At 42.5% G+C, this 15028-nt stretch overlaps 1 protein-coding gene across 1 annotated transcript in view; it reads right to left on the bottom strand.

Annotated features, from left to right (window-relative positions):
• The window catches only part of ptprsa (protein tyrosine phosphatase receptor type Sa), a 237093-nt gene that overhangs the window by 126612 nt on the left and 95453 nt on the right, over positions 1 to 15028 (bottom strand). Inside the window, exon 3 of the mRNA XM_069679489.1 lies at positions 10285 to 10511. Within this exon, the coding sequence (XP_069535590.1) occupies positions 10285 to 10381 (97 nt within the window). The 5' untranslated portion in view covers positions 10382 to 10511. The remainder of the gene's footprint in view (positions 1 to 10284; positions 10512 to 15028) is intronic.

Below are 15028 nucleotides of genomic sequence, written 5' to 3' on the forward strand. Positions count from 1 at the left end.
CACAGGAACCATTAAGTCCCTTGATGAGAAGTTCCTAGAACTAAAAGTTCCTAGTACTTTTGGTTGAAAAGCACCCATAGTAAGTTAAAAAAAAAGTACAATCTAATGTGAAAACCCATAAGTTAATTTCCATTTTCATGAATCTACTTTCAAATGTCCTCTGCTTATACTTCTTACTGAGCGCACAAAGCCTTTGAGGTTTGATTCCCACCAGCGCCATGGATTCTAAAAACGTATACACTTCTTTGCTCTGAGGTACCTTGTATAAAAGTGTCCACCAAACGGTGTCCGATATGTTACCAGAGATGACATTGAAAGGACATTGCACCCGCGATGGCCATTTGTCCCTTCCACCAAAGTCTCTCTCTATTCCCCAAGCTTCCCTCAGACACACTGAGCTCCAGCACCGGCCAGATAAGCACACAAGACCCGTCTTTATCTGCCTGGCAGGGGGACATGGCCTGAGCAGAAATAACCAGCGAGTGGGGGCCCGGCTATCTTCACAAGGCCCCGAGAATAGAACAGATCCATGCAAACACGACCGGCTAACAGGAGGAGGGGGGGGGGGAAACCTCACACTGTGAACACAGACGCTTGTTTAGCTAATACAGCAACCACCTGCTACTGGTAGCTACCTCTGTTGGAGCTGATAAGACCGAATACACCAGTGCTGTGATTATAAAGTGGCCGAGAGTGGGAGGTGGGTATGTGAATATGAGACGGCTCCATTTATAGTACTTTACTGTTGTCGTTTCGTATGGGGAGGGGGAGTGGGGCGTGAGAGGAGGGAGGGGTACTGGCTTTATGACTAATACGGTAATTGATGGAGAAAAGCTTCCCGGGTCATAAATAGGAGCCATTATCTGCTGAATTAGCAAAGTGGGAGACAAAATGACGCACGGCCATTCAGTGATTCGCAGCAAAAAGGGCAGAGAATTGGGAAAAGGGCACTTGTTATCCATCTTGCTACAAATAGGCATCTTTCACAGCACCTGAACACCTTTCTGTACTTTTAGAGGCATTACTACAAGCAAAAATGTAATCCACTTTCTCCTGCCACTCGTGGAGAATAGGGTGTCATCAGCGTAAGGATGCAGATGAGAATGACATCAATTTGAACTTTTTTTCCTATATTAAATGTGTTCAACTTATTCCACGCAATTTTAAACCCACTCACCGACACGTTATCTGAACAGACCGTCTCCTGCCTATATGCACCAAGAGATATAATCTAATGTCTTTTCTGGTATGTTTCCCAAGTGGATGAAAGCAATACGATCAACTCAATGCTACTGATCTAAAGATTTGTTTACTGTAGCAAACCCTGACTGAGATTAAACTTAATTTTCCTGTTAGCCTTAAAGCAGACACGGGACAAACAAACACTCAAAGGCACCATCAAGACCCATGACTGCCTGGGAAAATAAAACAACAATAGCTCAGGAGTGGTGCCATTTGGGATCCCAGTATGTTTTTCTCTGTCTTCATCTTTTTCATGATACATTACGTCTTATTTGAACTTTGGACATTTTCTACTTATTTGAATAGAAATTACTTCTTTAGCTTCTATTTCTTAACTCCCTAAGGTGTTGTCACTACACCTTAGAGATACCACTTGCTAGCAAATGGTGCAATTTGGCATCCCACCATGTTCGTGACTCTTTCTCTTTCTAAATCTTTTTCATGTTACATTACGCCTTATCTGAACTTTGGACATTTTGTACTGGTTAAATTATAATTTACTTCTTTTCCTTTTATTTCTTAACTCTCTAAGGGATTGTCACTGTTTATAGGTAACTGCAGAGAGATGTTTCTGGCTTTGAACTACAGCCATGTGGACCTCTGAGGTATAGAGATTTACCAGCCTGCAGTATCCGCCTAACAGACTCAGCAGGCCGCCAAGCTGCTAGAGCTGCTAGAGCTGCCTGTCCGTAAGTCCTGGACCTTACTTAATACTCTACCAGCCTTTATCAGTACACAGACACACACACAGAAACACACACACAAATACAGGTATATGTATGGAGGGATGGCTGGAAGGACAGATCGATTGATTCAGCCAAATGTGCATTCATTGGGATGTGTTAAACAGCACACACACAAGCTAACATACAAACATGTATTCTTTCTTTTTTACACTCACACACACCACACACACCCTCCAGGCCCAAACAACCAAGCCCCATCAATCAGGACCAATTCTCACAGGCTGACTGGGCGAGCGCCATCACTATGGAAACCAAGCCTTTACTCTAAAGCCGTCTTGCTTTGTCTTGTCTGGAGGTTTTCACACGCAATCACTGCCAACAAAGAGCAGCAGACTGCTGCAAAAAAACTTGAACCAGCCAGAAAAAAGAGAAAAAGTTTCCAGTTTCTGACGGGAACCTTAATGGGCCATCATAAGCCAACTTAGACGATGAATAGGTGACGACTTTGATCTTCAGCAACAGTATCAGCTAAAGCATCCTCTTCATCTGTTTCCAAGGTGCTTGAGAGCACCGTACTTAACTCATGAGTTAAGTTATGCTTAACTGTGTAATACTGTGACACCGGTGAGGTGTGAATGTCTGAAACTGTCTGAATTTGTGCTTTAAATAAGCGTGCGTATTCTGCCAGTCAGGATAAAGAAATTACCCTTGAAACTAATCTCAGCCGTAGCCTTATTCCACAGGGCATGTTTGGGTCGGGCTCCATTCCTATGTAACACTTACCTTCGCCTTAGCGTAAGGGTTAATGAAACAGTTGCTTTTCCAATTAAAACATAAGGAAGAAAGGCTAATTGGGATTTGCTCTTCGGGGCAGCTCGGGTGCCAAGATGTTGTGGACGTAATGATTCAGAAAGAGAGTTTTCGCTGCTTGGAAAATTGTTTTGTGTAACCTTGAAAGTCTTTCTTTTCATCAATTATATAACCTGTTTGAATATGAGCGTAAAATGTCCAGAAACAACTGACATTAACTCGCTGCAAGTGGAAAGAAAAGGTCTCACTTTAAAGCAATAATCAAATCTTTGAAGACAACTCTCAGAGCCGTTGATTTCCACAGCCAATAGAATTTCTGCCTCTTGGTTTGGAAATGTATTCACAAAGATTTTGCATGCATAAAAAGAAGTTTTATGCAAACTCTTCCCCATTGCATTATACAGCACGCCATCTATGTTGACTGCGCTCCAAACAAGCTCGCAGGGCACAGGCTTTGCAGGCCATGAGGGACTTGTGGCAGGATATGGGAACCCAGTATAAAATAAGTTCTGGAGTGTTAGTACCCAGAGGTGAAAAAAACTTTGCCCAACCACACTGCTGTCACAGTGAAGCAGCGTTTCTAAAAAGAGTCCCACACTCATAATATGCACAAATTGGTCCCATTGAAACCATTGTTAAAGGGCTTAAAGAAAAAAGTGAAAGACACTAAGTATGCTTCCGCCCATTGGAAATAAATAGACTCGATTCCTCAGAGAGTGCGGGGGGAAATTAAGCTTAAGTGTGCGTCTGATTTTAAAATGGCCACGGAGCACACACAGAGGAGGTGAAATTGCAACAATTTTGTGTCATTTAGAGACTCACTTGAGGAAAATGACACTTGTTGGCTCATTAAATGAAGAAGAAACCTCCAATTGCCAAAGGTGTAGTTTTAGGTCTGATCAAAATAAAGGACAAGAGAATATAGAAAATGGAGCCGAACCAATTTTCTGTTTTTACATTTAAAGTAATGCATAAAACGCTGAAGAACGCTTACTGTGTCTAAATTTAAATACATTTAAATCTCCGCCTGGGCAGTCTGACAGGTATCGAGGAAAGTCCTTCTTTGGCTGGTTTCAAAAAACCGTTGCGATCTAAACTTGCTCATCAAAGCGGCGCAGACATTACAGCTTTAAAAGCCACCTCGGTGACGTGTTGGCTTTTCTTTCCGCTGGAAGAGAAAAAGGGGAGGGATGACGTCTTTCATGCACTTCAATCACTCGTATTGTTCTGTCAAACTGAGTACATTTAACATCGCTCAAGCTACTGGAGCATGTTAGTGAAAGGAGGCTGAGAGAGAGCGATGATGGGGGGGGGAAAGATGAGATAGAAGCGTCACAAATGCTGTAGCTGCAAGCTTGGAGGGCATTTGATCCATTGCTCTGACAAAAAATGTGGGTATAGAGGTATATTTCATGTCATACATTAAATTTAATGGATGTTTTCTGATATTATTACGCAAAATATTTGTGCTCTATACCAACTTGATGGTTGATGGGCCTCCAATTTGAAATTTGATTGTAAAACTTTTACGTCCAACATAGTTCAGCTATTGGTCAAGCACTATGCCCTTTGACCCCACCTAAACCTCACACATGAAACATTGAACAAGTTGCAATTGGAGCCACGTTTTGCTTTCTGGCATCCTTGGTGGCAAATGTCCAAAATTGCCAGTGAGAACACACCTATCTTTCTCATCTGAAAACAGTTGTTTGAAGTTTCTCCAAAGGACACTTAAAGAAGAAAGAAAAAATGTTCTCTTGCACAACTAAATTAAATCGTCTCCCTCTAGTATTTTGTGAGTTTGGAGCTCTGAGAATTCAACATATAACAGCCTCCTGAATTTCGACAGCGCCGACAGGCTACTCGAGGCAGGGATTCACGTCTGTAACTCAATTAAAATTTAACTTGTTTTCTTCTCATTTGAGGGAAAAACAGTGCATAGAGTAAAGCGGGGGGGCCAAGCATGCAACAGCAGGGTGAAGAGAAAAATTACATTTGACAGGAGTTAACTTGACAGTGTTGGCTCAAACATAATTTGAGTGGAAGAGAAAAGACAGAAAGCAATAAGGATAAAGGAGTAGAAAGAAAAACAGAGAGATGTAAGGAATAAGAACAAGAAAAATAAGAGCTCCACTAAGGAGCTTCATTTTTTCTTTTCCAATTGGCAGCTTCAAAGGAATATAAATAATTGAACAGCCTCACCCCATCACTGTGAGTTCTGGCCAATTATTATTAGGAGTACTTTGCCAAAAAATGCTGCTGTTGAGGGCTCTGACGGGAAAGGAGAATGAAGAAGTAAGACGGAGGTGAAAGGACAGAAAAAACGCTGACAGAAAAGCCTGCCTCCTTGTCCTAAAACACAAGCAAATATTGGCGCATGCAGACTCACTTAAGTCAAGAAAAGTGAGGAAACGGCAATATATAAGAAAAGAGTGACAAATGTTTGATCTCTGCTTCCGCTCGGAGAGGAAAATATTCACTTCTAAAAGACGAGAACAGAAAGAATTCCCTCTCCCCATGCGGCTCCTAAAACCAGATTTAAAAACCTAATGACGAAATTAAAGGAATTCTCATAATGGGAACGGCTGGAAACAAGGTTTTATCAAGTCATTAAGGGCCCCCAAAGGTCCCGCTGTCTGCTGATGTGTGTGTGTGTGCGTGTGGCCACTTCCTTGTTCATAGTGATCACCATGGCAACCCCGTCACCCCCACAGCTCGTAAATCAAAAACTAATCTGAGAAATTAAGACGATATTCACACGTTTAATAAGTTCGGTGATGAACTTCACTTACAATATGCAGAGAGGAATTATTAAGCAGCCTGTCTGACAGTGTGAAAAACACAACCTTTTGATGGTTGAAGTAAAAAATTAAACCCACCTTTCGACTGCTGTGTTTGATCTTTGAACAAGAACTTCCTGATAGATTATATATTTTACACTTTCAGTGGTGTCGGGTCTGTTTTGATGCTTCTTTCCCTTTAATCACAACTAAAAAGCATTCTGGGCTGCGACTCTGCATAAACTCTATAAATAGGTGACTTGATTTCCACTCTTAGAAAATACTATTTTGCCAGTTTATGTCAAATGATAGAATAACTGACGATGTTTTAAGAAGAAGAATAGTAAGACTTATTTGCATGCAAATATTTGGGGGCAAAAAAACATACAATAACATGGTGACTTGCTTTTATAGTCGATATCCTTACTGTAGCTAGCTAAGTATTATTATCAATGTATCTGTTGTTATCATATTTATTTCATTTGTATCCTGCTTGTGTTGAATTGGTTTATACATGATCCATACATTATCTATACCGCTTATCCTTTTCAGGGTCATAGGGGGGCTGGCGCTGTCATTGGGCAAGAGGCGGGGGTACACCCTGGACTGAACGCCAGTCAATCCCAGGGCTACATAAACCCCTTATACACTGCCAGTTCAAGGTGGGATTATTAAGCCTCTGTTACATTCCATCTTCTATGTAAAACGCACAGAGGCGCAAGGGTGGGGCGAAACTGTTCCGCCTCTGAGCTGGCATCAGAGGTAGTAACAGAGGTGAAGCGGCGTCTGTGTAAACTGCAGAGCCGGCAGGGCGGAACAGCGCTGCGTGTGTGTATTTGAAGCACGCGCTGTTTGTTTACACCTCATGCACGTTTTGCTTCCGTAACACCGCCACGCTATTTAAAAACACACACTGGGGCGGCTTTACGTCGGCGTTGCGTGGTCCAATGTAGAATGACAAAGGTGGCATGAGGACAGAGCTTCGTTACGGCAATGAGGCAGAACCGCAGTGGAAAAAAGGCTTTAGAGACAGACAAACTTTCACACTCACACTCGGGGCAATTTTAGTGTCAACATGTCTTTGGACTGCGGGAGGAAGCTGGAGTACCCAGAGGGCACCCACGCATGCACGGGGAGAACATGCAAACGCCACACAGAAAAGTCCGAGCTGGGATTCGAACCAGAAACCTTCTAGCTGTGGGGCGATGGCGTTAACGACTGCAGTCCTGCATACATGATGTAGGCTGTTACTTGTAAAATGATTGTTATTTATGGCCTTGTGGAAGACAGGCATTTGAGATAAATAACATATTAAAATATAACATGATTACTGTGAGTGTGTAAATACACGTCACTGCCATCAAGTTTAACAGCAGTGCCGCAACAAATATAATAGATTTACTCGCTCAATATGCTAGTCAGCCATGACAAAGCTCAGGTGACACTTCCCACATTAAAGCAGCCTTTACACACACACACACACACACACACACACATTTATAACTGTAGGCCTGCACACAAATTTCATGCAAACATGCAGACAAATATAGACAGACACAAACAGGGAGCCAGGCATTATTACGGTCGGGGTGGCGGGATTTATTGAGCCATCTTTCTTTCTCTTTTGATTAAAAACGTCTCCTTCTCACTGTGATTTATGAGTGTAAATGAAAGGGGATGGAGGGCAGCGAGAGAGAGGGAGGGAGAGAGAGAGAGGGAGGGATGACATCATGCTTTCAGCTGGGCGAGATGGTGGCTTCCTCTGTGTGTGTTTGTGTGTGAAAGAGAGAGAGAGAGAGAGAGAAAGTGTTGATATAAGGAGGGGGTTGGTGTCTTTGTCCCACCCAAATCCTCTCAGTCCAGCAGGTGGGAGTGATTATAATTGGACAACTGCACCACTGGGCTGTGTGTGTAGTGTGTGTGTGTGTGTGTGTATTGCTTTGCATGTGGGTGTGAAAGACAATCAGAGAGAGCCAAAAGTAGGTAGTGAGCTTGTGCATATATTTGCAGACATAATGGCGGGGAAACGCTGTGTGGCCCCAAAGATGAGAGAGAAGAAGGAGGGAGTGTTTGTGACTGCGGTCGGCGTGTGTGTTTGTGTGGCAAGAAGGAGGGAGGAGAGGAAATAAAAAACAACAACAAAAAAGTCTGAATATGAACTAGAGACAATAAGAAAGAGAGAGAGAGAGAGAGCTCGACAAAAACAGCGATCGTATCCACAGGCAGCACAGACAAAGACTGGCAGATACTGACAGATGGGGAGAGAGCCCTGCTGTTAGTGTGTTTGTAAGCGTGTGTGTCAGTGTGTGTGTGTGTTTTTGAGGGAACGAGATAGAGAAGGGGAAGCTAATCTCCTACAAAGATGAGACAGACTGCACTGAATGTTATTTAAACCAGGGAGAGCAAACAGCGGCTGAATAAGTTGAAGCGAAAGAGAAAAAGTGAGTCCAAACACAGAGGGGAACTTTCCTTATATGTTCAGAGGAGGAGCTGTGTGCACCTTTACTTTACTTTCCCTCGTGAATTATTGTGTAGCGTTCCCATCAGTGACACAGAAAAGTCAAAAAAGGGAAGAGAACAAAGGCATCTGTTTGACAGCTGTCTGAGTGCAAATTTCAGATGTTTTCAGGCAGCTGAGCTGAAAGACACTCAAATTATGCTTCCAGACACTCAAACCACCACGCAATCAGGAGCAGACAGCTCTGTTCCAACATGAGAAACATCTAGTCCTCCTCGCGCTTTCTTCAACCAATGAGAGCGCGCTCAGCGAATGTCAGAAACTGAGACCAAAATACAGACGGGGGAACACGGCAGGGAAACGCAATTTAGCTCACAAATTACCTCAAATAGAGACAAAAATCAAGCAACAGTCAATTTCCTCGAAATTTCGTGTCGATGCAGCGAGACTGTGGGAGACTTTCTGAAATATTCGGATCATTTTTTAATCTTCTGCTCACAATTTTGATAGATTTTGTCTCTTTTTCCAATTTCATTATGTTTTTTTTAGACTAGTTTGTACTTTGTTTATCCCAGAATACAGATCATAGGTTAGTCTGGGTGCCTATAAGGTCTATTTATTCCTGCGCCTCCAGCAAAACACTGTTTGGTATAAACTTGTTTTGATATTTAAGAGTTTTATGAAGTTTTGATAAGTTTGAATAATACACTGTATAGTATATTATATAGCGTATTATATTATAGTATTCTATATGTTTTTTTTCTTAATGTAAATTATTACAATATTGTGACCATACTGTATACTATATTATATTACACTTTTCTTAGCTTATATTGTATCATATCATAAACCTTAGACCTCATACCATACTGTATTACCTCATCCTGCATACCATGTCACTTTATCCCATAACTGTCACTTCATCTTGTCACTTACTCCTCCTTGTATAACACTTATATATACCTTGTATTTTTATCTATCTATTTTTAGTTTTATACTGTATTTACTGACTTCCTATTTGGTCTTCGTACTGCTGCAACATCTGAATTCCCCCCCTGCAGAAAGGATTATCTTATCTTATCTTTCATGAAGAATCCTAAACTAGATCTAGATCTCAAAAGAGAAGAGGGGAAGGATAAGATTATATCCATATAAATGACACAATGTTAAAGCCCTGCCTTTCCTTAGATATGCAATACATAAAGAAAACACTGAGGCAAATATGCACACACAACATTTAAATGTTGCATGCAGCAGGGGTGGAAATCGCAGGGTAACTCGCAATACGATACGTGACACGCGGCCCACGATAGCGAAAAGATCACGATACGTCGGTACTAGATTTATTGCAAGACATCACGATATGTGATTAACTGAAGAATACAAAGAGGGGAAATCTGTTAAGCCATATATATAAATTAAAAGGTTTAAAGGTTTAGTCAGCAAACTGTACATGCAAACAAATATAAACTTGCCACTGACGTACCTGCTCACAATAACCTTCAGGCACTCACCCAGTCATCATGTCATATATATACTTCTTTCACATTGTTACCCGCACACACACTTGCACACACACGCACAGGATTTACAAACAATGAAACCCGAGGGGGAGCCTCCCCACCTCGCCATCACTCTTGGTTCTATTTCTCTGCAGAGCCTTCTCTTTGTTTTGTCTCCTTAATGCTGCTCTAAGCCCGTCTTAACGGGGAAATGGTGCAGAACAAATCCTAAGCAGGAGTTGACAGGGCGGGATAAGACACTGCTGATGTCCCTCTAGCATGGGCAGTTATAGAGGACAAGTTATACACACAGGCATCATGTCTGCAGGGTCAGATCGAACATTGTCTGGGTGTTTGATTAGGATCTGATAAATCAAATGAGTCCTTTTTTCTTTTCGGTGTTAGGTTTTCTCTTGTTTTAGGTAAAATACAGATTTACTTATTTTTACAAATAAAACCCAGCTCTTGACATTTTAATTCTTATTTTCTCCTCTCTCCGCAGAAGCAGAGACAGTCAATAAACAACAGACCTTTTGGAGAGGAAGACAGCCTTTCAAAAATGAGATATCAACAACATGAGACAGAAATACGATCCTACGAAAAGCAAACGGAGAAGCAAAGTAAGAAAAAGCAGCTGAAGTATCTCTATTAAATACTCTAGGAACGAATGTTCACTTTGTTATCCTGCCTTCCACAACCTTTCCTCACTTTCCCCCCGTTTCTAATCCGAGGATCAAACTTGAATGATGAGCCTCTAAAGGGCACTGCATAGGAAGGCTGGCTCGCGTGTGTGTCGTGATACTTACATAAGGCGTGGGAGTCTGTGAGCAGCAGTGATAGCAGCAGAGTGGTGACAGGCAGCAGGAGTTGCAAGGAGAGGCGAGGGGCACCGCTGGCGGCCATCTTGGCTCCAGTAGGGAAAGGGGGGGGGACAGGGAGGGGTGGGGTGGGACTGATCTTTGACCTGGCTGGAGAGCCGAGGCCCCGACTGCGCAGGGATGGTTGGGGTCTTCACGCAGGACGGCTTGGCACTCTGCGAAAGGAAAGAAGGATAACAGGAAAATTAGTTTTGTTCTGGACTTTTAAATTATAGTTCAAAACATACAGATACAAAAAAACACAATAAAATGCTTAAATGAAATGAAAGGTGAGCAAAAAGGTCAATGACAAGTACCCAAACCCTTTCCACAACCCCTCATTGCCGCTGACACATAAATGGAAGGCAGGTAATAATGTGTTGGTGACACTACCACCACCAGCCTTGTAGCCTCCCCCCCCCCATCTTGAAACCAGCGCCTCCTCCCGCCCCGTAATTAGCCGGAGTCACTGTTGTCTTCCCTTTTTTTCCCCTTCCCTAATCGCCACATCTTGTCGTTATTTGCTTATCTCATTGCCTTGTAATTACGCAGGCACCCAATGATATTCCAGGCACCGTCTCTTTGTTTTAGTCAAATTGCCATTAATCCCCCAAGCAAGGCGGAGGAGCTGCGGAGACGCCTGCCACCCCACATGCACACACACTCTCTCTCATTGATATGTCTGGTGCAGCATGGAGCCACCGCCAAGTGGTTATACATACTCTTTAATTAAGAAGACATGAATTAGGGGACAAAGACAGAGGAGGAGATCCATGACGTGAATTTAATGAGTTTGTCAATTTCTTCTTTTTTATTTAGTTTTACATGTATGCCATCCAGCTGACACCCTCGTGCAGAAAGAGTTAGACCGAGAATCTCTAGAAGTGCATGCTGGGTTGTTATCATAGTATGAACTGTGCAGACACTGTCCAGTTTATTCTGGATGCCCTGAAGTAACGTGGTTAAATATAATATTCTGTCAACGTACAGTTTTGATCCACGAAACAGCCACATCCAACTGGCCCTGAACACCTCATAAAATCCTAACCTGCTAACTCATCGCAAGCTGCCTTTGACAAGTGTCAGAGAGCTGAAATGTGAAGTGAATGTAGTGCAAGAATAAAATAACTGACTGACGGTTACAATCTCTATCATTCAGATGCAATCTGGATCAGAGGGTTGAGGCTGAAGATAAAGCGGCAGGGAACTTGTCGACTGTTTGGACAGGAGGAAAATGCAGCTAGAATATAGAAACGCTAACCGAAAATAAAACTGTCAATTATGTCAATCTGCGTAATTATCAGAGGAGGTGAAAGGTAAATATATGCGTCTGTTTTACACGTCCGCATGCGCGTCTGTGGCCTTGAGAGTAGCTGCAAACCGCAGCTAATTGCAGTGTAACCCGGCACCTCAGACAGCAGGCGTATTTAAGCGCCCCACCCTTTCACGGCTACCGGACCACGCGCCTCGGCTGGCTGCGTGAAACAGACGGACACGTGCGGCAGAAGGCAAAATAAAACCCACTAACGCACACAGCTGAACCCACACACACACACACATTCACAGTTCAAAGCTACTGGCCTCTAAAAACTCTTTTTTAAACAAAGAAATGCAAGAACACACGCTTTACAAAAACACAAAGGGAGACATTCACAATAGGTCTTTTGTGGCGACGCCATGCCAGAAAGGCGTGGGTGTCTTTCAGAAGCTCAGCTCATCTTTCAACACAATAATATACAACACACGACCCACATGTGTGTCCAGACTTTTCCTTTTCTCTCGGCCTGGAGGGTGGGTGATGTCATAGATGAGAGGGAAAAACAGAAAGATGAAGAGAGACAGCGGTGGAGTATCAGATTGTCGAGGGGGCTCTTGAGTGATGCACCTATTGTTCTGACTGTAAACACTGGTGGAGGTAAAGGGAATCTCGCCGTGCCTGTAGGGATTCACTCTATCTACACTCACAACATGCCTAGGTTATGATTTATGTGCCTACCCTTAAGGCATGGCTTTCTATCTCCACCTTTGGTTGCTATACACACTTCACAACACAATTACAACAGCTATTGTTGCAAGGCTTTGCTAAACGTAACCTTAAGACATGTGTGGGCTCCAGTTTAACCACTATCAATGCAGTGCAGATAGAAAGATAAACCCACAAACATTTCAAGAATGAAAGCTTAAAAAACCTCATCAAAGCTACATTTTAACCCGAACAGGAAACGTAGCTCCACACAAAGATGGCAAAAAAAAAAACAAGTCCCTAAGGCATTCCCTCGCTGAAAGGGAAGACATGATATAGGAAGCACAGCATGTTTCTCCTGCTATTAGCACCTCCATGGGAAAACCTGTCAACTCTCGCTAAAAGCATTCATCAGTTTCCCTCCAGAAATGGGCAGGGAGTATTTAGCATTCTGGCAACACGAGCAGAGGGGCCAATCGATTGATAAACCCTCACCATTACCTCAGCTGCTTTCACATCATGGGCTCGGATCGAGAGGAAACTGCTAATGGTCGTGATTTGCAGATTTTCATGGTGACTGGGATGACTTGACAACTTACTGGTTTATGAGGAGAATCGGGCAATTCGCAATAGCTTGTGATTGTTACGCTTGCATAAGATAGTATTGGAAAAGTGAAAGCACAACCTACCGTAAAATTCAATACTTTCAATACATTTTTTTCATTTAAAAAATTGGCTGCGTGTGACCAATATACCAGTACAAAATGCAGAGAGGTATTTTATTGTGTTGCTGTATTTTATCCAGACGATGACTCTATAATCGAGCTAAAGGTTTGGACATGCGTCGCCATGGTCGCCAGTGCAGCCGCCATCCTCACAACAGTGAATGTTACCGTAGGCTGAGTTCAACTACCACACTGGTAGCTTGCAGGATTGCAAACTCGACATGGCGGAAACAGATGCTGGGCTGTAATTTGTGTGTGTTTCAAAAGAAAATAATTGAAATAGTGTTGAAATCATGTTTCTATTAATACATTTTTTCCCTCTGGGATAACCCCAAAAACAGACTGCGTCTTAAATTCTGGTGCAACTTATACTCCAGATTTTAAGGTACTTACTTGCCACAGCTTAAAACACAAACTGTATACTGTATACAACATTTGGTGCAACTTTGGTTGATTAAATATGGGTAAAACGAAAATCAGGAACTGTATCTTAAAATGAAGGCGTCTTTTGCAGCTGCACAAAGGTCTACATTAGCATAAGGAGCTCATTTGCACAAAGGAAGTTGATCATTATTTACCCAGAAGTTGGTGCACTAAACCAGATCTAAGAAGTGGGTGTAGTTGTGTATTTGCCAATATCATCCGAAGGCTTTCTGCCCTTTCTGAAATGAAAATATTTAATATTCACACTTTAATGCAAGAAAGTAAAAGCTTCTTATTTTTTCAGACAGTCTGACTGTGACAGATGTCCGTTAAATTGGAGGTAGTTCCCATTGATAGTCAAATGTATTTCCATGCTTCAACTAACTTTTGCTCCCGTGATAAGTGGCCATCACTCCAGATATTATCCAGTCACCATGCTCCTGTAATTAAGGCCAAAATGGGGGCACAGTTTCCATATCCACTGAGGGACGGCAGTCACTGGCTATCAGCGACTCTCACTTTGACATGGTCAAGCTTTAAATTCAGCTCATTTCCCCATGTAATACTCAACTAATGCATTTGATTAGTGAGATTGAGAAAGGCAGCGGATGGAAGGGGGAGATCTGAATTTGCGCCATAAGCATGAAATGAGAGCAAGCCCGATAGAAATAAGACTGTGGGCTCATGCGAGTCTGACAAAGAGAAAGATGGTACAGATAAGTATAGACATGAATTTCTCGAGAAGAGGCCTCGAGACCATTGACTTGAAGACACGAAGCTATTTCCATCCACTCGTACACAGCGCTGTTACAAACAGTTCTTCCCACACACACACTGTTAAGATGTGAAGTTGTATTCGCGGGGAGAAAAACAACTAGTCATCACCTGAGGGAGCACATTAATAGTCTCTTTTATGAGGTGAACAGTAATCTCACTTCCCGCACAGTTAAAAAGACCTCAGCTTGATGATCAAAAATGCATGTTTGATGTTCAGAACTTCAAAAAGAATAATATTTTCAGTGTTTGTCTTGTTCCAAAAAGGCAGTTGGACTTTCCGAGTGCAGGAGTGTGTTTTTCATGCATTGTTTGGTTTCCGGAGTTTGGGTATCGACAGCATCTAATTTTTGGCTCCAGGACTCTGACAGGCCTTGTTTACAGTGACTCCCTGCTTCAGCCTGGTACGGATGTTGTGCACTCTCCAGGGATGTGTGTTGGCTCCTCTCTCCTGGGAGGAAGTTTGAGGAGGTTGTGGGAAACTGGCTTTGAAAAATCTGTCCAAATGTCACAGGAAGAATAAAGGTTTTCTTTTTCTAGGTAATACAGTTTTCTAACAAATGAAGTCGCGCCTTACTACAGAGGGTTATAGAGAGTCCAGTCCGTTTTGTAAACATCTGCTTCCAATGAGATGCCAAGAGCTGTACGAGATCAGGTGAGGAGACACGTCGTCCTATCTGGAACACATGATAGGCCTAGTTTACTGTTACCTTGTAGTTGAAGCTAACAAAGCTTGTAGATGATGGCTGACAAAGACAAACCCTAGTTTCATGTCACAGACAAAACGAAAATTTTAAATCCATGTCTG

Source organism: Semicossyphus pulcher, unplaced genomic scaffold (assembly GCF_022749685.1).
Source record: "Semicossyphus pulcher isolate SPU_LCO1_2020_fin unplaced genomic scaffold, fSemPul1.0.p SCAF_4, whole genome shotgun sequence".
NCBI classification, from domain to species: domain Eukaryota; kingdom Metazoa; phylum Chordata; class Actinopteri; order Labriformes; family Labridae; genus Semicossyphus; species Semicossyphus pulcher.